The sequence below is a fragment of the Passer domesticus genome, chromosome 4 (assembly GCF_036417665.1).
Source record: "Passer domesticus isolate bPasDom1 chromosome 4, bPasDom1.hap1, whole genome shotgun sequence".
NCBI classification, from domain to species: Eukaryota; Metazoa; Chordata; class Aves; order Passeriformes; family Passeridae; genus Passer; species Passer domesticus.
Genome location: NC_087477.1, coordinates 61,872,398 through 61,899,046, shown reverse-complemented (window position 1 = coordinate 61,899,046; position 26,649 = coordinate 61,872,398). Strand labels below are relative to the sequence as shown.

Below are 26,649 nucleotides of genomic sequence, written 5' to 3'. Positions count from 1 at the left end.
ACTTCTAGTGTAAGTTACTTCAAACTGTAGTATCTGGTTCCAGTGCATTATGGAATAGACAGAACACTTCCCCAAGTGAAAGTGCATTGATTTCTTGTGTAGCTGATTTAATAGTGAGTGATAGTCTTGTGCTAAATTAATTTTACTCTCAGAGCTTCGCATACAGTTTAAAAATGAAGGCTGTCATTACTTATATGAAATAGTTAAGTAACATCTGCCATTTTTAAAGAGAAATAAATGCAAACTTTAAAACGTTTTTATGTGCACCAGTCATTAAGCAAGCCAATAGCAAAACTAGAAATCCAATATTTGCTATCTGATTATCTGCCTTGTGTTGTAGTCTCTAGATCACGTCTCATTTGTACCTATTTATATTTTTGGTATGTGTGCACCCCACCTTCCTAAAACGTACTCATAACATCAGAGTCCATGCTATATTAGTGAAAAGTGTGAATTGGTTGTATTGCAGCACTTTGTTGTGTATTTTGCACAGAAAAATTTGAGATAAGCATATTCAGAGACAAGTATTGCAATTCTTGTTGCTTCTTCTAGTGCTTCTCAGACTGGATGTAAGCATTAACCTTCGGCAGTTCATAGTATTTCTTTTGCTTTAAATCACTCCTGTTAAGGGGCTGATGTGTTTTATTGGCTGAGAAAGTGAAAGCACTGTAGTTTCATCTACTTCTATGGTCCACTGGAGGTTGCCAATAGGGATCTGCCTGACTGTATAGCAAATAGGCATCTTCATTTCCTCAATTCCTGTTAACTGGAGCAGAACCCTCAGTAGGAGTACAAATTACTGGTTTAATTTCTCTGCTCAGGAGTACCACGTCACCACCGTGGGGAGATCTGGAAGTTTCTAGCTGAGCAATACCATCTTAAACATCAGTTTCCAAGTAAACAACAACCAAAGGACACACCTTATAAAGAACTACTAAAGCAACTAACTTCCCAACAGCATGCAATTCTTATTGATCTAGGTAAGTACAGTAGTGGTCTGAAATTAAAAAAAAGGGCTTGTGATCTCTGTAAGATGCTTAAAGGTAACACACAAAATGCCTTTCACTATTTAATAATAGGTTGTTGGTAAGAACTGCTTTTAATCTGGTGTGAGGAATCAGGAGCTGATGTTTTTCCAAGAGGATCACAGCTCTGGTGTGTGGGATACTCCCACATTGAACTTGGTATTCATTCTTCCCTAATGAAGGCAAAAAATCAATGTCTTCCAGAGCATAACAGTGACACTTTGGTCCTGAGGATCTGTGTGGGTCAGTTTAAGAAATCCATTATCACTGCATTTGATTAAATGAATTTGCAATGAAAAACTCCCATCAAAGGAAGTTATGCACTGCAAGTAATCAAATGTCATGATAAAAATTTATGGGAAAAGTTGTACTTGGACTGATCTGAATGATTAATGCCCATTGCATTATTTTCTTTTACATCTTTTCTGTAAAGCAATAGTACAAAATTGCCCCATCATAATTCTGCTCTTTATAACTACTCAAAGAGCATTTAAGCATTTTTCACTGCAAGTGGATCTACCCCCTTTCTTGCCTGATGAGGAAGGATTACCTTTACCCAGAGCTGTCTGGTAGCCCCCATTTATTATTTTATTAAAAACTCAGTGTGCTGACTGTCTTCAGTGGGTACTAAACTATGAGAAAATTTGTCAAGTTTAAATGGTGACCTAAGCTTTAGATAATAAAGAGGCTATTTTCTCCTTTTTTGCAACACTTGGTAAAGTAAGTCAAAAAACCAATGCGGTGCCTAGAAAATACATAGGAATGTGAAAGAACAGGTGTGTTTCTGCAGAAAGTGGCGTGACCGGAGGTGGGAGAGGGTGGTGGTGGCTGTCACCTTCACTTTCCCCTACTTGGCAGACCTGCCTGGTTTTGACTTGGCACTGGGAAAGTAACAGTCCAAGGAGCTTTAATGCCAGCTGGGAATGGGCTGTGTGTAAACTGCCTCCCTTCAGACTTTGCACATCTAGGCATTCCCCTGGACTGAGCAGTGCCAGACAACAATCTTTGGTGTTTGAGAGAAATACTTACACGCAGCCAGAGATCATTTACTAGCAAATGCCTATTGTCCAGCATACCTGGTGTTGATAGCCCTGCCAGTGAAGGGTGGGACACTCAAGTGGTTCAGTGAGAGGTGAACAGTTTTGTGCTGGGTAAATTAATTGAACACCTTAGCAGAGGGATTGTGCTGGGTCTGCTCCTGGACAGTAGAGAGCACAGTCAGTCTGAGCTTGCTTGTCTCAAATAGCAGACTGGGGCTTACTGGCTCAGCAAGCTGCTCATATTTTCTACCTGGTTCTGCACACAAATACTTCTCATCTTAGCCATGTGCTCTTCTTGTAGAAACAAATGACTGCCTGTGTTGGCAAATTGGTAACTTCATGGTAGTTTTCATGCAAGGTGTAGTTTCTGCCAGGGTGCTATTTGCCAGCCCACTAGCTGACACAGGGATTGGGCCCTGTCATAACCATAAGGTGAATTAGGAAGCTGAAGACTTCCTGGTAATTCACATTGAAATAGTGCTGTGCTGCACAGTAACAGACAGCGTAACTGGACAGGCAGCTAGAAGGGATTTGCATGTTCTGACTTGTGTGCCTTCAGGCTATCGGAAGCATTTTCTCTTAAGTCTTTAAGAATCCTCTGAGAGCATGCACTTACACCTTGAAAGAAAAAAGGTATTTTCTCACTATATAGTGGTTATAATACTTGACAACCTTTCCCAAATTAGGCTAAATGGGTCTTGTTAACACCGTGTGAGCCAAAGCTGTAATAGTATTGCTCACACTTAGTTGAATTGATGCATCCTCAGATGTAAATAGTGCTTTCTGAGGCCAAGAATGTGCATAGGGATGCAGAGCTAAGGTATAGCAGCTCTTTTGCTGGCTCAATTTATATGTCACAGTGCTATCAGTGTAGGAAGCTATCCATGACTAGGTGTTTGCTGAACTCTGTAGAAAATTAGGTTTTGTTTTATTACATTTTGAAAAATAAAGTAATAGGTACTTCCTTTCGCATTCTGAGGCTCTAGCGGTATCACAGTTCATTTAGTTTCTTTTGGGCAGGGTCAGAGATGTTTGCTCCAAAATAAAGGCTAAAATTCTTAGTTAAGCCAACATCAGAGCTCTCAGAAGCACATCAGCTTGTGAGTTTTGCAGTTCTTCTCCTCCTCCATTTACTGGATTTTAGAACTTCGTACCATTTTTATTCTTGCTGAGTTTGTAACTCTTTTTCATGACTTCGCCAGAAATGAGCTTTGCTGCCTGAGTGAAGCAGCGCAGGTCTGCCTTTAGACTCTGCTGTAGTAACTTGTCCTTCAAGCAAAGGAATGCAAGCTCCTTCTCATTTGAAAGCTAGGAATACTTATTCTGTAACATTCAACTCTGATGCTCTGGCCAGGGAGACCTACTCAGAACTGAATACCTTGTCCCATGTGACAGGCTAGAGCACCTACCAGATGGCAGAAGGACTCTGCCCCGGGCTTTGTCTTGAAACTGGAGTTCTGATATTATCTGGTAGTGCAGCAGCATTCCAGGAGCTAAAGGGTGGGGTGGTATTTAACAAGTGGGCAACCAGAAAACAAGCTCCACTTAATACTAGAACAAAAGAGGTATTCAGATTTCTCCTCTGTCGAGGTATTTCACAGAGGAAGTTTGATAGGAGGAGGGTTTTTCCTAAAAGTGAAAAAATCTGCCTTTGGAATTTTTTTAAAAAAATCTGTACAGGTTAAGTCTTTAATGTCATTGTTCACAGAATCACAGAGTGGTTGAGATTGGAAAGGAGCTCTTGAGATCATCTATTCCAAATCCACCTTGCTCAAAGCAAGGTCTGCCCAAGCTGCCTAGGATCATGTTTGCTCAGACTTTGTCCATAGAGGGAGACTTCACAACCTCTTTGGGCAGCTTGTGCCAGTGTCTATCCACCCTTACAATTAAAAAAAGTGGAATTTCCTGTTTTTCAGTGTGTGGCCATTGCCTCTTGTTTTGTCAGTGAGCACTGCTGGGAAGAACCTGGTTCCTTCTTCTTCATTCCCTTCCACTGGGTATTTGTGCCCACTGGTAACATCCTCCTGAGCCTTTCCTTCTCTGGGCTGAACAGTCCCAGTTCTCTCAATCTCTGTTTTTAGAAGAGATGCTCCAGTCCCTCTGTTATCCTAGTGATCCTTTGCTGGATTGTCTCCAGTATGGCTGTATCTCTTTTGTAGTGGGAACAGAGAACTGGGCACAGCACTCCAGATGTGGCCTCACCAGTGCTGAGTACAGGGGAAGAATCAGCTGCCTCCAGCTGCTGGCAGCACTTTTAGTGCATCCCAGGATACCATCAGCCTTCTTTGCTGGCTCAACTTTGACCTGGTGACCACCAGAACCCTCAGGTCCTTTTCTGCAAAGCTGCTTTCCAGATGGGTGGCAAATACTGGTGCGCGGGTTTGTTCCCTGCAAGTGCAGGAATTTTGCACTTAACTTTGTTGAACTTTATGAAGCTCCTGGCAGCTCATTTGGCCAGCCTGTTGAGGTCCCTCTGAATGGTAACAGGTCTATCTGTCACTCCTCCCAGTTTTGTATTACCTTCAAGCTTGCTGAGGGTGTGTTCTGCCCCATTGCCCAGGTCATTAGTGGCCCTCCCTTATATAAGGGATCAGCTGGAACAAAGGCTCCAGGCACCCTTGTCATCAAGGGCAACTGAAAAGGGTTGGTTAGCATCAGCCTTACCAGCCAGAAGCAGTACCCTCAGACTTCCAGGAGTCCCCTGCTGATCCTGGACATAGTCTCTGGATGCTCAAAGCTCAAGGAATCAAAGCCCAGAATTGGCTGCACAAAATGCTGTGTCTGTTGACTGCCTTGATTAGCTGTGCTCTCACATAGTATGCATATAGCATATATCATAGCTTATATACAGGTGCTCAATTCTTGGTATTGTAAGGGCTGCAGGGGTAAAAAAAGGCATATGGAGACTGCGAGGGACCAAGGCAAGGCGAGTTGTGACAAGAGACACATTTACATGAAAAAGACAAAAAGAAAAAGTAAAGGGAAGGGGCCTCAACCCACTTAGATGTTCTAAGTCTATACCTCAATCCTAATAGTTAAAACAACTTATAACAGTCCTTATAATAGTTTATTATCCTTTGATAAAATGTTCAGGAGTCAGTCTTAAGAATCAGGTATTCAGCTGTTCCAAACAACAGGTTTTCCCCACCCCCTGACAGTTTCTAAATTAACTTTGCAATAACTGTAACAAAACAGTGGTAGAGTATACAAGTCAATTGTTCTGTATTGTTAACTTTCTTATGGTCTTCCTGTGGTTTGACTCAAAATCTACTTCTCAAAAGAATCTACATTTTTGAAAGACTGTTTAATTTGACAATATGATACAGTTTTGGGGGTTTTATTGTTCATTTTTTAGTTTAAGTCAGTAACTTCAGCTCTTTTCACAGGGCGCACGTTTCCAACACATCCGTACTTCTCAGCACAGCTGGGAGCTGGGCAGCTGTCACTCTACAACATTTTGAAGGCCTATTCACTCCTGGACCAGGAAGTAGGATATTGCCAGGGCCTTAGTTTTGTAGCAGGAGTTTTACTACTTCATATGAGTGAAGAAGATGCTTTTAAAATGCTGAAGTTTCTTATGTTTGACATGGGCCTGAGAAAACAATATCGTCCTGACATGACAATTTTGCAGGTATGATTTCATTTTTTTAAAGTAAAAGATGCTAATGTTATATAATAATAATTCAGTACAGCTACCATTGTCAAAACTTGAACTTAGATTGAATTCTTAAAAATAGGGAAGGATAATCCAGTAAAATAATACATCATCCTAAATGCATGATTTTCAAATCAAAATACTTCTGGGGAAACTATGGAAACCGCAAATAAGAAGACTTCTGTTGTGTTCAAATGAGGTGGGCAAATGAGCCTGTTGTAGGCTCACAGGTGACCCATCTTTTGTGTTTTAGGTGGCTTCCAGGTATTTCTTGTTTCCACACAATTTCATCCAAACATCAATTGACAAATACCTTTCCCTGTTTCTGATAAGTATGAAGCATGAACTTTGCTATTATGAATGTTAAAACATGTTGATCTTTAGTCTCTTGTTCTTATTCCATGCAGATCCAGATGTACCAATTGTCTCGACTTCTTCATGACTACCATCGAGATCTCTACAACCACCTAGAGGCACATGAGATTGGCCCCAGCCTCTATGCTGCTCCCTGGTTTCTCACCATGTTTGCCTCCCAGTTTCCCCTTGGATTCGTATCCAGAGTGTTTGGTAATTCTTCATAAAACTTCTCTCTGTTCTTCTGAAGTCTTACATGTGGAATCTTGGTATTAGGAGCAAGCAGCATTACTATCCAAGCAGTTTCAGACACTCAGGAGAAAAACCTTGCTTACTGTGAACAGAACAGAGGTCATCCTATGGAGTGTGCAGTATATCAGTAAAAGTGGAAGAGAGAGGAGGAAAGTAAACTGCAGTCCCTAATGTCTTTTCATCCTCATTGTTACTTTTTCCCACCTTGTCACCACTTTTAGAGAGGATGTAAAATATGATGCTGTGAAAGCAGCCATTGTGTTATGACAATGACACTTCAACACCAACAGTTATTTTCAAGCTGAAAAGAAATGTAACAAAGACATCATCTGAGAAGTACATCCATTTACTCCATTATCATCATTTCCAACAGTGTCAGCAGAAAATTAGCTTATTAGCTTGTGCATTATGTTTTAAAACACACACAGAGATGGCCCTTGCAGTGTAATGGTGGATTTACTCTGCAGAAATACAAGGCATTTAAGCTAGTGTTTCTTGTCTTGGTTACTGACAGTTTTAGTTCCAAAAGTGTTTGGAATCATCTGAGGTTTAGTTTCTAAAGTCACTTCTGTTGCCTGTTTTTAATATCTACATAATCTTTCTTTTTTAATTAAATTCCAGTTAAGAATTTACCTTGATGCTCTCTTCTGGATATATATTTCATAGATTGTTTGGTGTCTGAGAAGATGCTTTGTTTCCTTTTCACTTGTTTGTTTTTCCACTTCATTGTATGGTGGTGGATTGGAGCTTTCTCCCCAGTTCTTCTCTTCTAGTGAGAAACCAGTTTCATTTTCTGTAGTCATTTAAGAGAAGCATTGAAGAAATTGTTCATTAGCAGATTAATATTGACAGTTTCTTGACTTAAAAACAATAAGTTTTGCCTACCACAAATAGGAATATAGAACTCAGGAAGAACCAACAAGAATCCTGTCTAGTTTAAGGGCATGCTAAAAGTAATGCTAGAAAAATTCACAGTGAAAAGGATGGTGTATAGAGTAAAACTATATGTCCCATGACTATCATCCAAACTCCAGGGAAAACAGCATGGTTTTTTCCTGGAAGAGTGCAGAGCAGATTAATGTGCATCAAGAAGTATGTAGCTGACAGTAATAATCTGTAGGAATCAAATTAAGTGCTTTATGCAAGTGCCATATAACGAGTTTACATTCAACTCATCTTTTTGTTAATCTTTCATAGTATTGTACATGGTAAGAAGTGTTTGGGGCGATTGACTGCAGTGAGGTTATAAAAGTGCCTTCTGTATCCAGTATATCTGGATTTCTGCCTTAATACACAGATTAGTATTTTCTCTGTCATTGAAGGACTGTAGGGCTTCAGAAAACCAAGACTTTGCATTACAATAGAAGGCACTGATACATGATCTTCACACATCTGATTTTAGGTCAAGAAGAGAAGATCATGTGTGGCAGAAACCGTTGCCTCTTCGAAACCTCTGATGTTTTTAGAGAGAAAGTTCAATGTGACCAACACCTGCAGCTTTGTATTTAGTATTTTCATTAAATTCAGTATTTCCTTTGTATTTAATAACTTCCTGTTGCAATATGACATGAAATTAATGACACTCACACACTGAGATGTTCAAGGCAAAAAAGGTGCATTTATTTCTGGACTTTGATATTTATAGAATTCTAAAAGTGACCATGGTTTGGAGGATGAAACTGCTGCCTCTCCAACCACACTGGTCAAACCAACAATCTATCAATTTTCTCTTTCTCCAGAAAGGAATGCAAAACAATCATTATTTACACGAAAAGTGCGTGAGAAACTCTATTACAAAAATGTAAACATCAGAAGACTTAGAAGAACTTTAGAAGAACAGAAGGACAACTTCCTTAAAACAGTATTTACTGGAGCTATTTCGGTTAGGAACATTGGACATACTCTTACATTGGAAAGTAAAGTCTTCTCCTCACCCATACTAAAGACACTGAAACACAACTTTAAACAAAAAAAGTTAGAGCTGTCACTCTGCCAGTGGCTGTCAGTAGCAACATGGAAAGTTAAAATCCAATCATTTTTGACCTATGTCTTCGTACACTTTTGCAGAACATACATATATAGATTTTCATTGCTCACTTATTAGAACCCTTGGAAGGAAAGAATGTTGATGCTGAAGTAACTGATTTATAGGTTACTAACAGTCTGAGATTGCGCTGCCATTTTCTAACATGGTATCTCTGAACCCCTAGTATTTGAAACTAGACCATATTTAACTCATATATAATTATATAATTGTTACAGACCATTTCTTTGGATTTCCATAGAACGTGCTTTTTGCAGGCATCTTAACAGGCAATATGTAAAAGAAATGTGTTAGATTGTTTTACAAATCAAACAGCAAAACTCCTTTTAAGTTTTCGTTTATCTGTCCAAATTTTCAACACTTCTCCTGAGCAGGAGCTGATAAAGTATAGTGTTACGAAAGATGCGTTCTTTAGTACCCCTGCTTACTTATTAATAGAGGAGATTTGATAGAATAGTGTTTATTTTGTTTCAAGATTGTAGATGAAACAATTTTTTTTTAATCCTCTAGGCTGCCAGTCATGCTGACATTAATTTGGGGACCTTCACTGTGTTGTTGTTGGCTGGGAGCCCACTTAATATGAAGCATGGGGAGTGTATAACAAACAGGTCTTTGTTAAGTACTTGCTGTTCTAAATGAGAGAGGGATTTCAGCTGTGTATTACCAGCTCAGTCATACAGACATTCATTAACAACTTTCAGGTCACTTTGAGTTTATCTGCATGTCGTTATGGGACAGGTGCTGAATCATAAAAACACATTCTTTTTAGCTCTGCTTTTTTTCACTTTGTGTTTCTAGCTGTTCTTCAGTATTTCCTGTCCTAATACAGAGCTTTCCCCCTGAATAATTTTCCCATACTTTTGAGTTTCAATAGAGAATTGAGGCAGATGCGTGCTCTGTTACCACTTTTTAATAATTTCTGCCACTGAAGTGCACATTTAGCTCAACCCAGAGCTGAAAAATGTTACACCCCTTTTAGGACAAATGGCAAGAAAGTGTGAGATTTGTGGTTAGTTTTTAGTTGTGCTTTTCTTTCTTGGAGAGAGAGAGTGAAATGAGTTATGGCTTCAACATTGCAAGCTAGAGAGTGCAAGAGGGGAATTTCATTATGATACAAAATTGGAAATAGAGTTTGGTTTTACTAAGAAAGGCTGTTAGCCAGTGCTTTCATAGGTTCTTCACTACATCAGAGATAACTGTAGTTTTGCTAGTAGTTGTTTCCCTTACAGCATGGTGGGTTTTTTCTATCTCTGCTTTACTCTTCTTTTTTTTCTTCCTTTTTTTTTAGTATCAAGACATATTTTTTTTTCTTTTTAATTTTTGGGGTTTGGTATCACTGTGCTACTTCTTATGTGCTTGTGGCTGCATTCACAGCTTCGAGTACAAAGCAGGGAAAGAACAAGAGAGAAGCCCTTTCAAAGTAAATATATATTTAGGAAATACTATAAAAACCCCTCACTATCTTCTGTTCCTTTATCACCTCCATCACCTCCAGTATTATTTCATTTGTTAGGTGCTTCTGTCTGTAGCAGGCTGAGCCCTTCAGTGAAACCAAGAGCATATTCTGATGGTAGTTAGCAGGAAAGTCAAGTGCAGGGCAATGCTGTTTGTACAGACTGGGTTTCTTGTCTGATGCCTTTATTGCAGACTTCTGTTTCTTTACTCTATAAATACATAGGCACTTTGTAAAAGAAAATAAAGGAAAGGACATTTCATTGAAAGGTCACTGTATGTTGTGGTTTCAGTGTGCTTGGTATGCCAGGTGCTGTCATTGCAGGGCCACCTGCAATACTTACACTTCAGCTGTATGACTAAGATTTCAGGGTATTTATTAATATCATTATTAGCATATTAACAGAAATGGTTGAGACACATACTAAAACTAAACACATGCACCTGAAACTTGAGGCTGCTGGAAAGTGTGCATTTAGCCTCATGTGCTAAATGTTGTATTGTGGTTTTGTGGCTTTTTCCACCACATGAGAGAAAAACCAAATTTCAGATCTTCACTTGTGTCTTCAGGTGCAGGTTTTTTCTCTGTTGTATTATGATTTTTAAAGAGCATTTGGATTAGATTCCTATTAAAATTTATATTCTTACAAACATGAAAACAGCCCACTAAACTATTACATGCACAAAAAGTGGCAATGTTGATAAACTTGACTACCTAGTTTATTGTAGACTTAGCTTAAACTTGTTTTGGTTTTTTTTTGGTTTTTTTTGTGAAAACTCACTAAACAAATTAGTAAGTGATTGTGTTAATCAACTGTGCTATTCACAGTAATAATCTTGATCCTATAAAACTTCTAAAGCTGTAGCCAAAAGCACAGGTCCAGCACAGTGTATCTAACCTCCAGGTCACTTCTATCAGAAGTTGTTGTCCTTTGACAATTTACTGTTTTGATATTCTTGTCAAAAGATGTGCTTGCTTGATATAACCCGTCTTTTCCTTGTTTTCACAGATATGCTCTTTCTTCAAGGATCAGAGGCTATATTTAAAGTGGCTTTAAGCCTTTTAGGAAGCCACAAGCCCTTGATTCTGCAGCATGAGAATCTAGAAACTATTGTTGATTTTATTAAAAGCACTCTCCCCAACTTGGGTTTGGTACAGATGGAAAAGACCATTAGTCAGGTATGAAATAAACTGAACACATTAGAGGTTTGCAAAGGAATGCTTTTGGTAAGTTCTTGACAGAAAAGGCAGAACAGCTACTACTTCAAGCTGAGAACTCCCTTGTAGTTTGGAAGATGTTGGAAACTTCTGGAAGCAGATGACTTGTAAACTAGGATGACTTAGTAGCTTTGCATAGTATTGTAACCATTCGTTATTGTAACTTTATTAAGCCTTTAGTGAAAATTAATTTTTTTTCACCAAAGAAGCTTGCCTTCCAAGTCTCACATCAGAAGCAAAAATTGACTTACAAGAGCCTCACAAATGTTAATCTTGTTTAATGAAATTAGAAGCCTTCCCACATCCACTCGTTCTCTGCTGGCTTTCATGGTGCTGGCCCAGTATGTAACAACTGCACCTTTGTAATTCTGTCAGGAGTACATGGGGCAGTGCAGGCTGTTGCAGTGAGTAGTGACTCTAGACAGCAAAACTTGGAATCCTTGATACAACTCTTTTAAACAGCAGACCAGGAAAAGGATGCAATATTGCTAAATTAGCAGAATAGTCCAGATTATACCTATGGATTATAAAAAGAACAGAAATTATTTCAATTAGGGCTTGCCTGTTTGAAAACCCTAAGTGTTTTCTACACTTGACATCTAAACTGCAGCAGGCAAATAGAAGATGGGCTTTAGCCAGTGTTTCTGAAGGCCATTTCTGGTGCAGAACATAGGGGCTGTACTGTGCAGAACTGCAGATGCTGACAAGCCCCCGAAGGGCTGCCGGAGATCAAAGCCCGTGGGTTGATAAGGAAAGCAGCAGCACAGTGCTCTGCAGAGGGCTGGTGAGGGCCTCCCTCTGAGCCCTGGCAGCAAAGCTTCTGGGGGACACAGCTCACATTAGGGCCAGAAAAAAGGCTCCTAGTGCTTGCTGTCAAAGGAAGGAGATGAGAGCTAGAAAGTCTGTGCAAGAGGAAGGAAAGCAAGGAATTTCCAAGGGGTGAAGGTGGTTGTGTGTTACCTGCCGGGCTGAGAGACTTGCAGTGCTTAGGTGACCTGCAGAAAACCATGTGCTCTGAGCTGAAGCAGGGAAGGATGCTCTCTTTGGGCAGCCCTGACTGCTCTAAATTGGAAGTGGGTAGATAGAAGTGAGAAGAAGGAAGAGCAGTTCCCTGCTTTGATCAGGGCTGACTCTGAAGAGAGCAGCTGTTTGACCAGCCCACAGTCCATACACAGCTCCTGGGTTAATCCCCATGCTCCACATCCTTCTGCAGCATGGCCTTTGGTTCCGTGCCTTAACATGCCTTCACTTAGCTAGGTTTCAAATCAAACTTTTATTGCCTCATGTTTCCCTTCTTTCAGATTTGATACTCTGGTTATGACAGCAGGGATTTCCCTCCCTCCTCATGAGCACACAGGCTAGAGATGGCAGAGGTCATGAGAGGAAGTAACATTCTGCCCTGCTGAATTGCACTGATTGTTTTATTGAAATTTCAACAGGCTGTCTTCTCCAGAGATACTCAGATTCACAGAAAATGAAAATTCACTATGTGTAAACAAACTTGAATTAAAATTCTTTTTCAGCCTTCTGTGCATTTGCTCAGTACATACATTTCTGCTGCTATTTAACTATGAAGTAACTTTTTATTTTACGTAAGACAGAAACATTTAATAAACTGATATTTTCTTTAACCAACAGTTAAAGTTTTGTAGACAGAGCAGATGAATAAAATAGGCAAATGTTCCTGTTACATTTAACAGCTATTTAAGATGGGATTTGACATTTGACTAGTTTTCAAAATGAATAAAGTACAAGAGGTTTAAAAATAAAGAATTACCCTGGAACTTCCCTTCTTGGGCTATTTTTCAAATACATTTTGAAATCAACTTTCATTTCTTCTATGTTCTGTGATTGGCACACTTGTCCTTTTCATTTACTACCTCTTCACTGCTTGTAGTGGAAATTGGAGTCATAATTATGAATAATTTGAAGGCAGATGCTTGCCAAAACCTATAAAAAGGAAAAGAAAATAGTAGTTTTTTTCCCTTGGGTAACTCTGCATGTCAATGTATTTATCTGCTTTTAAAATAAAAGTTTTTCTTAATGTTTATGGATAAGACTGAACATTCGTTTCAGTGATTTGTAGTTAACAATAATAGAGATCTATTTTGATGTTATATAATGTTTTTGTTAGGTATGTTAGTGTAAGGAGAGAAGATTTCATTTTCTTTCTGTCTGTAAAAATACTATAGAGTCATAAATAAAGATAGCAAAGTCTACTGTTTTTCATTTAAGGCTTTTATTTTACTTTGCCTTACACTTGTACATGTGGCAGGCGGGTTTGGACCACTCTTTTTCTGAACTGACAACTAATTCTGGGTATGACTAGAAGGGTTTATGCCAAAACTGAGATGTATTAAATTTGAAAAGGGAAATACTCTGCAAGTCCACACCCTTGAAGCCTTCATTGTAAGTAGTTTTGCTGAAGTCAGGCAGCAAATCAGTATCAAAGTTTTTAAGTAGATCCAATGCCAATATATTGCACTCCACTGTCTCAGGCTTGCCATTTCCACAATAGGAAATGTGAATGCCAAAAATAAGTCCTTTATTGTATGCATTGATTAAATATCTGAGTCTAGATCTAGATCAATAGATTTTAAAGCCTTGAAAGAGCGATGTTTTTGATCTGCACAGCACCAAATAATATTTTTATATACAACAGGTATTTGAAATGGATATTGCCAAACAGTTGCAAGCTTATGAAGTTGAATATCATGTGCTTCAGGACGAGCTTATAGATTCATCTTTAAATGACAATCAGAGACTGGATAAATTAGAAAAGGCAAACAGCAGCTTGCGCAAACAAAACTTTGATCTCCTGGAAGAACTGCAGGTACAATTTATATCTCATATATGATTAACATTCTAATTTTCTAATTTATGCACCTTTTCAGTAGAGGCTGTCCTATACCACATCACAGGAGGGATTGGTGTTTGGACTAGTGAATTTAGAATGTAGCCACTTAAAAGTTTTATTTATTAATCAAATTTTACATGCAGAAGAAATTCTGAGGAGTGATGGTTAGAGCATATACTTGTAGTTAGTGTAAAGTTGATTCAACACACTTCCTCTTCTCTTGTAATTCAAACGATATCTGTAGAAGATAACTAAAAATAAAGTGCTTTTTCAGTTTCTTTTTTATATTTTCTATCACTTTATCCCTGCTTTATTACAGCAGGGATACTACTCTGTCAAAAATTGGTAAACTAATTACAAAGTCACAATTTAGGGATACATTAGAGAAAGGATACATTGTCTATAAAGACATGCTTTCTATTACAATCTTTTTAGCTGTTGTCCAGATTGTTTAAATATTATGTGAAATAATCATTTCTAATATATATAGTCTGCAGCTTTTTGAGAGGCAGTGCACCTGTTCTTTGCTTATCTGAGCAAGAAGTTAGTTTTCTGGCTGCTTTATAACTGGATGTTTGCTGTAAAACTTTTGACTGTGCATTTAGTTTGATGGAGAATGGGACTTCAAGGGTAAGAAGCAGACATTTCAAACCAATTGATTATTGTTAGACATAAACTTTGTAAGATAATTGGTGAAGGAAGTTTAGATTTCTCAGACATTGGTTCTTTTTCCTGAGTAAAAGCTAGTCAATCATGCAGATTTAGATTGCCTAACAAAAATTTGCTTCAGCTGTACATTCTGATCCTGTGAGATCTGATCCTGTTTTAGGTTCTAGGTTGAGCCTTAAGAAGTCACAAGGAGAGGCACTCTGCTGCAAGATATAATCATAAAACTTTGGGCAACATGGACAAGGAAATTGTTGAATATAGTAAGGGGAAGATGGATTTCTGGGATGATAGTTAAGATGTGATATCCTGTAAATACCTGTATCAAGGATCTTCAGCTGGGGAAGCATGGGCTGGACAGTGGACTGTGTGGCGGATTGAAAACTGGCTGAATGACAGGTCTCAAAGGCTTGTGATCAGTGGCACAGAGTCCAGTTGGAGGCCTGTGACTAGCAGTGTTGCACAGGGTTCAATACTGGGCCCAGTATTATTTATCTTCTCCATCAATGACTTGGCTGAAGGTGCAGGTGCCTCCTCAGTGAGTTCACTGATGGCACAAAGCTGGGAGGAGCAGCCAATACCCCAGAGTGCTGTGCAGCCCTTCAGAAGGGCCTCGGCAGAGAGAGATGGGCACAGAAAAACCTTCTGAAATTTAACAAGGGCAAATGCAGGGTCCTGCACCTGGGGAGGAATAACCCCAGGCTCCAGCACAGGCTGGGGGACAACCTGCTGGGGAGCAGCTCTGTGGAGAGGGACCAAGGGGTCCTGGTGGACAGCCAGCTGTCCATTAACCTTGTGGCCAAGAAGGCCAATGGTGTCCTGGGTGTATTAGGAAGAACATTGCCAGCAGGTGGAGGCAGGTGATCCTGCCCCTCTGCTCAGCCCTGTTGAGGCATATCAGGAATGCTGTGTCCAGTTCTGGGCTCCTCAATTCAAGAGAGACATGGAGCTCCTGGAGCAGGTCATCAGTATATGAAGAGAAGGTGTGAAGTGGATGGAACCAGGCTCCACTCGGAGGTGTGGAGCAATAGGAAAAGAGGGAATGGGCAGAAACTGATGGATAGGAAGTTCCACCTGAACATGAGAACTTTACAATGTGCTTGGCTGAGCACTGGCACAGGTGGCCCAGAGAGGTTGTGGAGTCTCCCTCACTGGAGATATTCAAAAGCAGTCAGGACACAGTCCTGAATGACATGCTCTAGGGAACCATGGTTGAGCAGGGAGGTTGCAACTAGACAACCTCCAGCGATCCCTTCCAACCCTATCCACTCTGTGATTCTGTGATCTTACACCCACTCCTGTCCCTATAGACTTGACAGCCTTAAGCACTTTATTACGAAGGTTGTCTCCACTTGAGTGCTGGCAAGTCAGCAGCTAGAATCACAGCAGGGAAGTTAACTATCTAACTCTGTAGTGTTGGAGCAATCCCTTTGTCTTGGAGGTGGGCTGCATCAGACTTTGTTTCATAGGGTGGAAGGTGACCCGTTGCTGATATGAGGAAAATGCATCACCAGATAATGTCAATGGTCAATATCATTTGTCAATACTTTGTCCCCAAAGGCTGAAGTTTTTAACCCATCATAATTACATGATGGCTATTGGGCTCATCAGAAAGGGAAATACTTTCCTGAAAGCAAAGACCACCCTGTACTCATCCTGTCTCCAAATATTACCAAGTGCAGAAACTTCCAAACAGATATCTGACATTGTCAAAGTACCTACAGGTGTCACAGGAGGACTTTGAACCATCTAATACTTTGTTTCACCATGAAGTAGAATGCCAGTATGTGCAGCCTTTTGAGGGAGAATTTTTGAATTTTTTCACAATGTGTTTTCCATTTGCATATTGCTCTAAATCCTCTTCTCCTTTGCCTTCAAACCTGGTATTCATTGGACTCAATGTTGAGATGAAATGAGGATGCAGCTAATATGTTGAGTTATCTTTGTTTTGCAAAGCAACAACTGTGACTGGCCAAAAATATCTCCCAACTGACCCATACAGAAGCTTATCTTAACCTGCAGTTCCTTGGTATAAAATTTGCAGATTTGGTAACTTTCTAAGTTCATTACTTTGCATTATATTCTGAGTTTAATTTTTCATAATTTCTTCAGTATTTTATATATATTCATATATCTCAAAAATAGTTTAAATATGGTTTCAGTCATTAATGAATTTACCTTTTTTTTCCCTTCCCATCCTTTCTCCCCTCCTATCTTTTTACTGTGATAGGTGGCTAATGGAAAAATCCAAAACCTTGAAGCTACAGTAGAGCTTTTATTGACCAATGAAGGCAAACTGAAGCAGTCCATTCTCGCTCTTGAGCAGGAGCGAGCAGCTCTGCTGAAAGCTGTGGAAGAGATGCAAAAAAAGATGAGTGATACAGATGGGAAGCCTCTTCTTACTAGACAAGAACTGGATGCTGACTGACCTGCACATTTGTAAGGGAGCAGAGAAGCTGAGCAAGAAACAAAGGGAAGAACTGAGTCATTTTGCCATGATCCATGGGGATTTGACGTTGTCATGTTTGTTGTACACACCTTACTGTGGCAAAGCAAGATATGGGCATGGTGGTTTCCATATCAGAGAAGCTGGTTTCCTGGGGAAAGACTCTTCTCTTCTTAGTATGTAGAAATACTGTGAAGAGTAAGATGCCACATAAGAAATAGCAAACAGGGGAAACTTACTAGTGTGTGCAGTCATGCACAATACACTGTAAATATGGTATGGATTCTTCAATAAGTGCTTCTAAACCTAAGTGCTTTGGGTTTGTCACAGTTTTGTTTGTGTCTGGATCACCACCAAGTTAAATAGCACATCCTTTAGAAGGTCTTTTGAAGAAATATGTCAGTGTAAAAACCTTTGAATGCATGACTGCCCCATTGCAGCTGTGCAGTGGTAACATTTACAGGTGATTTGTGATTGGACTTGAAATTTTTGTTGGTGTAATTCCCCTACAGCTTGGCTGGGTTCTGTTAATTATGTTGTTTACACCTCAGAAAACTGCTTCCTGATGCTTGAAGGTGTCAATCCATGGAACTCCAGGGAGCTGGACATTATCATATGTAACTATGCATAACTGGGGGTTGCCTTCCTTTTTTTTAAGTATGTTGGTTTAGTATATTTCTTCTTTAACTACAATTAATTTAGTGTATTGTTAGTTAGCATTATCTGATAAACATACTGTATATAGTAACTCCATTATTCTTAACAAAATATACTGACATTAATTTGGTGAAGCCTGTGACTCTTGCAGCATCATTCAAGGATTTCTATTCAGACTCCTCAAATTTCATCTTATTTATTTCTGACCTGCTGTGTGATGTAAGACATCTTTTATTGCTAGGAAAGTAATGTCCACTGTCATTTTTCCCCTTTATTTACTACTCTGTGCTCACCCATCCTCTGAGAAATCTAAAGACTTTTTCTGAAGAAGTGGAATCATTTCAAGAGCTTCATGGTGTGCCAGATATGCTTAAACTGTTTCATAAAGGGTATAGAAGTTCTAATTAGAACACCATTATTTTGCAATGCATCTTTCAAATAAGATTAAATATCTAAAAAAGTAAGTCTCACTTTTCTTAATGCAAAAGTAGTTTGAAGCCAGTTAAAGCAACATTGTGCAATAATGTCCATGGATATGCTTTTGTTGGGGTTTACTTCAGAATTAGGAATATTGCCATCGGTTTTTTCAGTCGCTAAGCACTGAGTTTATAGACACTGGTGTTTTGCTATAGTGGACATTCACCCAGGATGTGATTTTTATATGTTTGGTTTTTGCAAGTCCACCTTATATTCACTTAGTATTGAAATTCCACATACATCAGTTATTAATAATCCATTTACCTCTTCAGCTTGTTTTTTTTTTTTAATTTGGAAATCCACAGTGAAGCTTACGCTTCATGTTTAAAATCTTGTCATAATGGACCTCATACTGTTAGATCACTCAGTAATGTTGCATTTTTACAGCATAGTGCCAGAGTTCATACACTGACTTTTTAACAAAAGCAATAAAAATAATCTATGCCTACATCTATGTTGTTACATTTTTTGGTATTCAAAAACAAAACCACAGTTGGTGGGGTGCCAGTTCAGAAGCATGTGAGATGAGACTTGCCCTGGAAATACAGTGCTGTCTACAATTGTTGATAATTTCCATTCAGCTCCCTGGTACAATGAAACAGTTGCTTCTATATAGTTAGAAAAGCCTAAAGTTACTTGTTACCTATTTACCAGTCATGCTTTCTGGGAACAGTGACTCTAGTTCTCATCTAAGTGCACTTCGTAATGCATTTACACAAATTCTCAGTAAAAGGCTTTGGACTAGAAGTTAAAGGGAAGTAATACCACTTACCAAGTTTCCAACTTTGTAAAAGCTCGGGGCTTTTCCTTCCAAAAGTGTGAGAAAGAAGTAATAGAGCCCAGAGCTAGTCCCAGATACTTGATACTCCAGCTATGCTGTAGCTAGGCATCCTTAAAAATGTGTAAAATTAGGTCTTCTATTTTCTGAGTACCAGAAGTTGTCATCATATACTGTCTTCTATATGAACAGTAATTTCTGATTCAGACAATATTTTTTAAAAGCCACCTGCAAATCCATACATCAAATCCCTCAGCAAAAACAGCAAATGAGCCACTCCCAGAAAATCCAAGTTGAAATAATCAACATTTTCTGCATATCACTTCTACAGATAAAAATCCCTAGCAGTGATGCCTAATCTTTGAAGAAAAGAAAACACAGTGAAGAAGGAAGGAAGGGGTTCATTGGTATGTGCAACTTGGGCTTCCAAAGGTGCATGTCAAAGGCCGCAAGGGGTGCAGTGTAAGTGTGCTAGTGAATTACATGGATGCAGTGGTCCTGAGAGAGATTAGCCTGAAACGTGGAAAGAACTGATGTTGACATTTGCAACAAGCAAAAGGCAGGATCTCTGAAACCTTTGCAGTGAACAGCGCTGCATGGACAGAGGGCAGGCTGCAGTGTGTCATGGTCACCAGTTCTGGTTTGGTCTTCTTCCAGCAAGTAATTGTGGTAGGTACCTGGGACTCCCCATGCTTCTGACTGTTTGATGTACTTCTTCTTGCTCTGGTGTCTATTTCCAGAGATCATTATTTAATACAGAATTGGAGAAATGATACAGTGCCTATCGTGGGAAGATCAAAGCACTTTCATAAAGGCACAAGTTCTCTTGTTTAGAGTGAGAACTGAGTCACAAAAAAGGGCAATGACTTTCACCAAATATTTCAATTTCTCACTGGTTGCTGGCATCCAGTGCAATCCAGATCTTCTAAGTTGTGTCAAACTGGTTTTCTGAAAGATTGTTCCAGAAGGTCTGTAACGTGTACTTGGTATGTCAGGCAATGCTCTGCCAAAACAATGTAAAATGGGAAATGCCGCCACTGGAACCTTGTCCTTTACTGGAAGCTATTCCTCCCTCCCAAAAGTAACTCTCTCAGGCCCATTAAAACATGTTGTGTCCTTGCCAGGTGCCTCCTCTGCAGGTACCCAGCACACACCAGCTCTTGCTTGACACATGCTCAAGTAGAGGCACTGCCAGCAGTCCTGAGCAGCAAGGACTGTAGTATAGCAGTCAATAAATATTCTTTGAAAATTAAATTCAAACATAATAATCTGACAGGAATTGCATTTAGGACTAAGTCACAAGACTGCAGCTAGTAGGACTCTGAATGAAGGACAGTAGTCTGCATGGCAAAGACAACATAGCTGGTGCTTTTTCTCCTTTGGGATCTTATTTCATCATTTAGTGGAGCAAGGAACTGAATCCAATTTTTTTACTTCAAGCCCACTACAATAGGTGCTGCAATTAATAAACAGTAATAAAACAGCCTGGTATGTCAAAATGGCAGAGCATACTACTTTGTAGCCAAGTCAGGTGGGATACTATCAGTGCCCTCCCTGCATTCTGCTCTCTCCTGGTGATTAGGCTGCTTAATTAGATAATGCAGACATCTGTCTTAGAGGCATTTCAGCGTTGGGCCTCAATGCTGCTGGCCTTGCAACCATTCAACAGAAAGCTGGGAAAGCCATTTGCTTCCCACACTGGCACCATCTTTTAGGAGATGCATTTAAGCTGCATTTCCCGTGCTTGATCCTTGCCTGAGCTATGCTGCAGCCACATCTACATCTGGATATGTATCCTTGTTGATCCTGACCTATGTGCTTGGCTTTCCTGCCTGAGCTCAGCCTTGACTGGTCATCTGAGCTGTTAACCTGCCTTGCTAGTGTTTTTTTGAGTATTGTGGGACATGCTCCTTGTCAGTAAGTTGTTCCCTTTGCCTGCCTGTCACCCTCAGCCCCTGGCTCACTGTCCCCTCAGAGCAGCCCTGCTCCCCAGCACACAGCTCAGGTTTCAGATCTGCACTGCTGCTGTTTCTGGGGCTGGGCTGGTCAGGGCTTGTTTAGGTGTCTGTGCATGCCACTGCTCTGCCCTGAACAAGCCAGCCTGTTCTCCTAGAGCCTGCTTAGGCACCTCCAGCACAATGGTTGCTCTGTGTAACACGGCCCTTTACTAGTCTCCCATCCATTTCAAAATTCTATGTTCACATTCTTTTCCACATCAAACACTGCACCATATTTGCAAACACAATTTTGGTGTTGATGACACCAGAATAAATGTGTGAAATGAATACATTTTGACTACAGCTGGATGAATGCCATGGTTGCTTGAGGCACTTTAGATCATTGCACAGCATTTGTATGGTGTCACACCCTGTGACATGAAGTAATTTTCTACAACAGAGCTTTACCAGAGCAGGTGTGTGGGCGGGAGAAGAGCGCTGGCAGCCAGGCCAACCATCAGGAGTGCAATCCAGGCATCTCTTTCAGAAGGCACATGTGTAGCTTACACCCACTAAGTTTTACATAACCCGAGTTAGGGTGGATCACTAGGTACTCGTTTGCTCATGTAGCTGCCAGAAAATGTTCCTTTCATCTAGACAAACCTGAGGCTGCAAGAACTTTCTGTGCCTCAAAGCAGGCCTTTTCAGCATAACCCAAAGCAAATCAAGAAGGACTTCATTATGTACAAGACTCTAGTTATTCTTTTGTATAAATGCATTTTCCCTTCTGTCTAACTGTATCGTATATGTTCATGGTGCTAGAAAAGCATTGGGGCTATAGATGCTGAAAGATGATCAAACTCCTCTTGCAGAGAGAAAAGAGATCATGAAAACAGGGCTTCTGGAGAAGCTTGTACTAGCTCCCCATCCCAGACTTTTCTCATGCATCATTTCAGAACCAAAGAGATCTTAGAAAAATTTCATTACATTTCTTTTTTGATTAGGAACAACTGATAAAAATGTTCTGACAACAGCCATTGATCCTAGGTTCAACAAAATACCTATTTGTTTCTGTCATTCTCCAGCACTCTTCTGTAATACCTTTTCTTTTGTTAACATTTCACACTAGACTGCTTGTCTGCAAAGGAGATAGAAATGCATTTTTCATTTCCTATGTAAAAGCAGAATATGATAATTCTCGATTGTATCTGTCTGGTCCTGTGTTACTAGTGAGACAGTGAGTTTCCATTTCTCAGTAGTTACATGCAAGTCATTCTAATCAAGATGGTCCTCAGGAAAAAAAGTCTTGCTACAATTTGGTTTATCCTATTGCCCTATTTCTTTTGGAAGCGGGGCAGGGAGAAGGAGGCACAGGGGTTGACTGTTTCACCAGCATTAAGAAATTTCAAGTTCAGTTTTATCAAATTTCTTTTTCATAAGTTTTACAGGATGAGTGAATACTAATAACACTCTTATATACAGTCTCTTTTTTCTGTGTTGCCAGCATTTGATGCATAGGATGTTGTTGGCTCTGTAGATAGTGACATTTCTTGTGATGCTGCAGATTTGAAATTGCCAAGGCAATGTTGTCTTCAAGAGCATTTCTTCCATGTACTAGTTAAAATAAGCTGAGCAGCTTTGAGAGTCAGCTGCTGGCTGGGACTTTGAGCTCATGAAGTCATGGATTCTTGGTGGGATTAGTGGTACATGTACGTCTTCCCAGTTCATTATTCATAGTTTTCTCTTAGGGCATATCACAAAAAGTCTGATTGCAAAACAAACAAAACCTGAAATGTGGTTGTTGTTTGGTGTTTAATGGCCTGATACACCAATTGTCTCTGATATTTTTTTGATAAGGAATCTTAAATGGTGGTTTCAGTGGTTAGAGACTGAGGTAAGAGGCAGATACAGAGGAGCAGTGAACCTTGCAAATGGTAAAATAGCAATGTATTAGTACGTAAATACAGAGTCATTCTAAGCACATTCTTTACAGGAAACGTGTCCAGCAAGTTGTTAACAGACCTTATGCTCATTTTTGAGAGAAGGAAAAACCAATGCTTATTAAAAATGCAAAGAGATGCACTGTTAAGAAGGCATGTAGGGCCAGACAGGATAAAGCCATGACATTTTCAAGACCTGCAGTAGGATGTCTGAGATACCATAAAGAGATGTGAGTGCAAATACCCATTGAACTGAGAGGCAATACTAATCTGAGCATGGTGAAATAATTGGGATAAGCTTCAGAAAATCTTCAGGTTTTTTTCAGTCCCTGATGGAACTCATGAAGGAAGGCTTCAGTGTCAGCAGGGTTTTTCTGATAAAGAAATTGTTCTATCCTTTTCAAGCAGTGGAGAAAGTCAAGTAAGACCTGATTACATAACACAGTGATCTGGTCAGAATGACCTGCTAGAATGGAAAATAGAAGAAGACTTGTTAATACAAAAATATCTTCCAAGAGCTTGTGGCATATATCTGGGATGCACTGACATCTTCATCATGCTGAGAACAAGCTTCCATAGTGCCTAGAAATCAAATAACTTAAGTAGCAAGTTCAGCCACAGACACTTAGAACATGTAACTTTGCTGGAGCTTACATGAAGCCAGTCCATGATGCTGATCCATTATTTTGCAGCCCCTGCTGGAAGCGTTTTTTGGTGATACCTGCCACCTTACCTGACATTTAATGAAAAAGTTTTTTGCTCACAAATTTGGGGTTTATTGTTTGACTGTCATGTTTCTGACCTTAACTTCATTGTTTGGCATTAAACTCCTAAACAATGTCAAAGGAATAGAAAGATCGCTTTAATGCACTGACTTTGCAGGAAAACAAGAAAAAGGATGGTGAGACAGAACATATGTAGGTGTTTTACCATGCCTGAACAGAAGTTGTAGCTGCAGAAACTCCAGGTGGCCCAATTGGCTCCTGCAGGATTTAATGGGATAGAGTGATGGAGTCATATATAACTGCTGACTTCAGTGTTACTGCATGCTGCCTTAGATACACTGGCTGGCATGAAAGGTGCCACAGCAAGCCACTACCCATACTCTGGTAGCTGCCAAGTTCCACACAGGGTAGGAAAAATAAGTCAGTTTTAGCCTAAATCCAGCAGGCATAAACAGCATCTTCTATTCTCAGAACATCTTTAGGCATCCAAAATTACTGGCATTTGTTTAAAAGAATAAAAAAAAAAAAAAGCTAGCATTTCAGATTCTCTCTTTATTTGTTCCAGCATCTCAGTTCCAGAAAGCAATACTGTTTTAACTGGGGCTAATGTTTAAAAGACATGACTAAATAGGTACAAATTAAGGCAACAGGTGCTTAAAATTGTGGACAAAGTAAGGAATATATATTTGGGCATTGAGTGGATCTGTTTGTGTTGCAAGTACAGTAAATTCTTGTTTCCCCTTTTAAAAAACCTCATGCTTCAACAAAAGATAAAAACTTCCATTGTCAGCTTTTGCTTAAAAAAGAAGTAGGAAGTTCTATGATTAAAGGAACATAAGTGTATGTGAGAGAAGGAGGAAATGAGAGTTTCAGAAGCAAAGAGCTGACAGCAGGGATTTACCCAAACCCTTTGTATGACCTCCAGATAGACCCCAGTAAAAAGCATGCAACAGCTCACTGCTGTGGGCTACGAATTTCAGGAATTTTTAGTTACTGCACTGACTAAAAATTCAGAGAGAAGATTATACTATACTTTGCTTCTTCTGTATTCCCCTCCCACCAGCTATTCTATCTTGCAACATAAAAGTGGGACATGCACACAAGACAGACATAAGCAGAACATCTGCAAGCTCTGTTGTCTGTCACTTGAGCACCCTGTCCTGATGAGCCAAACAGTCAAGAGGAAAAACATCACTGGGGACTAAGGTAGTTTCCTCTGTGACTGTGAGGTCCACGAGAGTCACTGGCTCTGTACTAACACCAGTCCTGCGCATTTTGGTGAAACATCTCTTCTGGAAAACCAGCAGCATATGATCCAGCAAGTGTCAAGAGATGAGGGCTCTTCCACTTTCCATGAGAGTTTGATCTAGAAGGGTTGACCCTTCTTGTGTTCAAACAAGAACTAAACATTGAAGACCCTGCAGAGCCAAAAGATGTTGTTGTTGTTGTTGTTGTTGTTGAGGCAGATCAACCATTGGAATGGTTCTTGAAAGATTTGATATTTTCTCCCAGATTTCCTTCATTACCAAGCATGGTTTCTGGCCAGAAGTTTTTGGCACTGCCAGCCCTCTTCCCTAAGGAAACTAAGGGCATGAGCAGTCTGGAAGCTTTTATGCATACCAGGATCTGGCTCTTTCAGTCAGAAAAGGATGTAAGTTAGACATGTACCCACCATTCCTGATGAATGGTTCCAAATTCAGCTCCTTCTCTTCCATTCTTGATTCTTGGCTATTTTTCAAGGTGTATCTCCACAATTCCCAAGAAGCAGATTTACAAAAAGCTGTCTGTGATCAGAGATATACTAAGCCTTCCAAAAGAGATTGTTAATTTTACCAAGAACCCACACCTTATTGCTTTGCTTCCTGGCCAAGTTTGTTAGTTTGAGCTCAGTGCAGTCTCAAACTCAGGCAGTTACAAGATTCCCAGTTTGGAGTTAGCCTGTGACCAGCAAGCCTGGAGTATGGAAAGAGCTCGCTCATGTCTGCCTAGACCATTCCATGTTGACTTGCTTTGAGTGTTTTCAGTTCCACTTCAAGACTTCTCTTCCCTGAAGTACAATGAGCATGCAGGCAGTATGAAGCATTTTACCAGCCCCTGACCCTTTAGACTGTGGGCTTCTGTACCACCTTTCATTTTTCCTAATTATTGGAAGACAGGAACAGATACTGCATGGGATGGTCCATTGATGGTCTTCTGCATGCCCCTGGTTAGTCCAGCATTTCCGTGTTTGTAGGTAACATTCTTGCTTCAGCACCCACTGGGAGCTCATGTTAAATGTGCTGGCAATGGCCATTGCTCCTAAGGTCTTTTCAGTCATTTTTGATCACCCCAAGATTTGTTCTGTAGTTATAACATAGATTATTCATTCCTAATTATGTAATTTCCATTGTATTAAGGCATTTTGTTTCCACAAGACATAATACCATTATAAGAATCAAGACCAGTCAGAAGCCTTCCTAAGATTCTTCTTCTGAAACATCATCTGTGTAAAAAATCATCTTTCTTTTTCTCCTGTGGAGGTTTGCAAGATTTACTGAAGTTGCCAGTCTGGAATTATGTACATCATGACCCCCCAGTATCCCAGTCCTGTTTCCAGTCCTAGCTGTTACATAGATGGGCAAGGCACTGGTCTGAGACCAGGTCGTGGTTGCATTTTTTAAAGGTAGGAGCAACATTTAAAAGCAGGCAACATTTGAAAGCAAGCACTCACAAGTTGTCAGCTGTGTTAGTTTACCAAGCCCCCACATATCCAATCTAATGTTCTCACTGGATACCAAAGTGGCCTAATTTGGAATTTAAAAAACAATTATGAGTCTCACTGGAGGTTAAATGGAATTGTGAAAAGATGTTCTGAATATTCCACAAAGAAAATGCCAAGCTCATTCCCTTGTCTTAATTCATTTGACCATTTTTCCTATTTTCTGACTGTACTGAAAGAGCTTTTTCCAGCTCTCTCCAACAATCTTTTGCAAACAGATTCTAAAGCTTCAGGCATTTAGCCTGGGTATGTAGCCATTGCTGTTAGTGGAGAAGGTTTAAAAATTAAATAGGTCTCATACCCAGGCCCATCACAAAAATCAGGCTGATTTCAATATAGTCTTACCCTGGGCATATTGTAATGATCT

The 26,649-nt window shown here is 39.8% G+C and overlaps 1 protein-coding gene across 9 annotated transcripts in view; it reads left to right on the top strand.

Annotated features, from left to right (window-relative positions):
- The window catches only part of TBC1D1 (TBC1 domain family member 1), a 101,335-nt gene extending 82,741 nt beyond the window's left edge, over positions 1-18,594 (top strand). For all 9 annotated transcript variants that reach the window (XM_064418414.1, XM_064418418.1, XM_064418415.1 and 6 more), the window contains 6 exons: positions 822-980; positions 5,452-5,696; positions 6,128-6,287; positions 10,833-11,002; positions 13,704-13,874; positions 16,795-18,594. In XM_064418414.1, the coding sequence (XP_064274484.1) occupies positions 822-980; positions 5,452-5,696; positions 6,128-6,287; positions 10,833-11,002; positions 13,704-13,874; positions 16,795-16,992 (1,103 nt within the window). In that variant the 3' untranslated portion in view covers positions 16,993-18,594. The remainder of the gene's footprint in view (positions 1-821; positions 981-5,451; positions 5,697-6,127; positions 6,288-10,832; positions 11,003-13,703; positions 13,875-16,794) is intronic.
- The last annotated feature ends 8,055 nt before the right edge of the window (positions 18,595-26,649 follow it).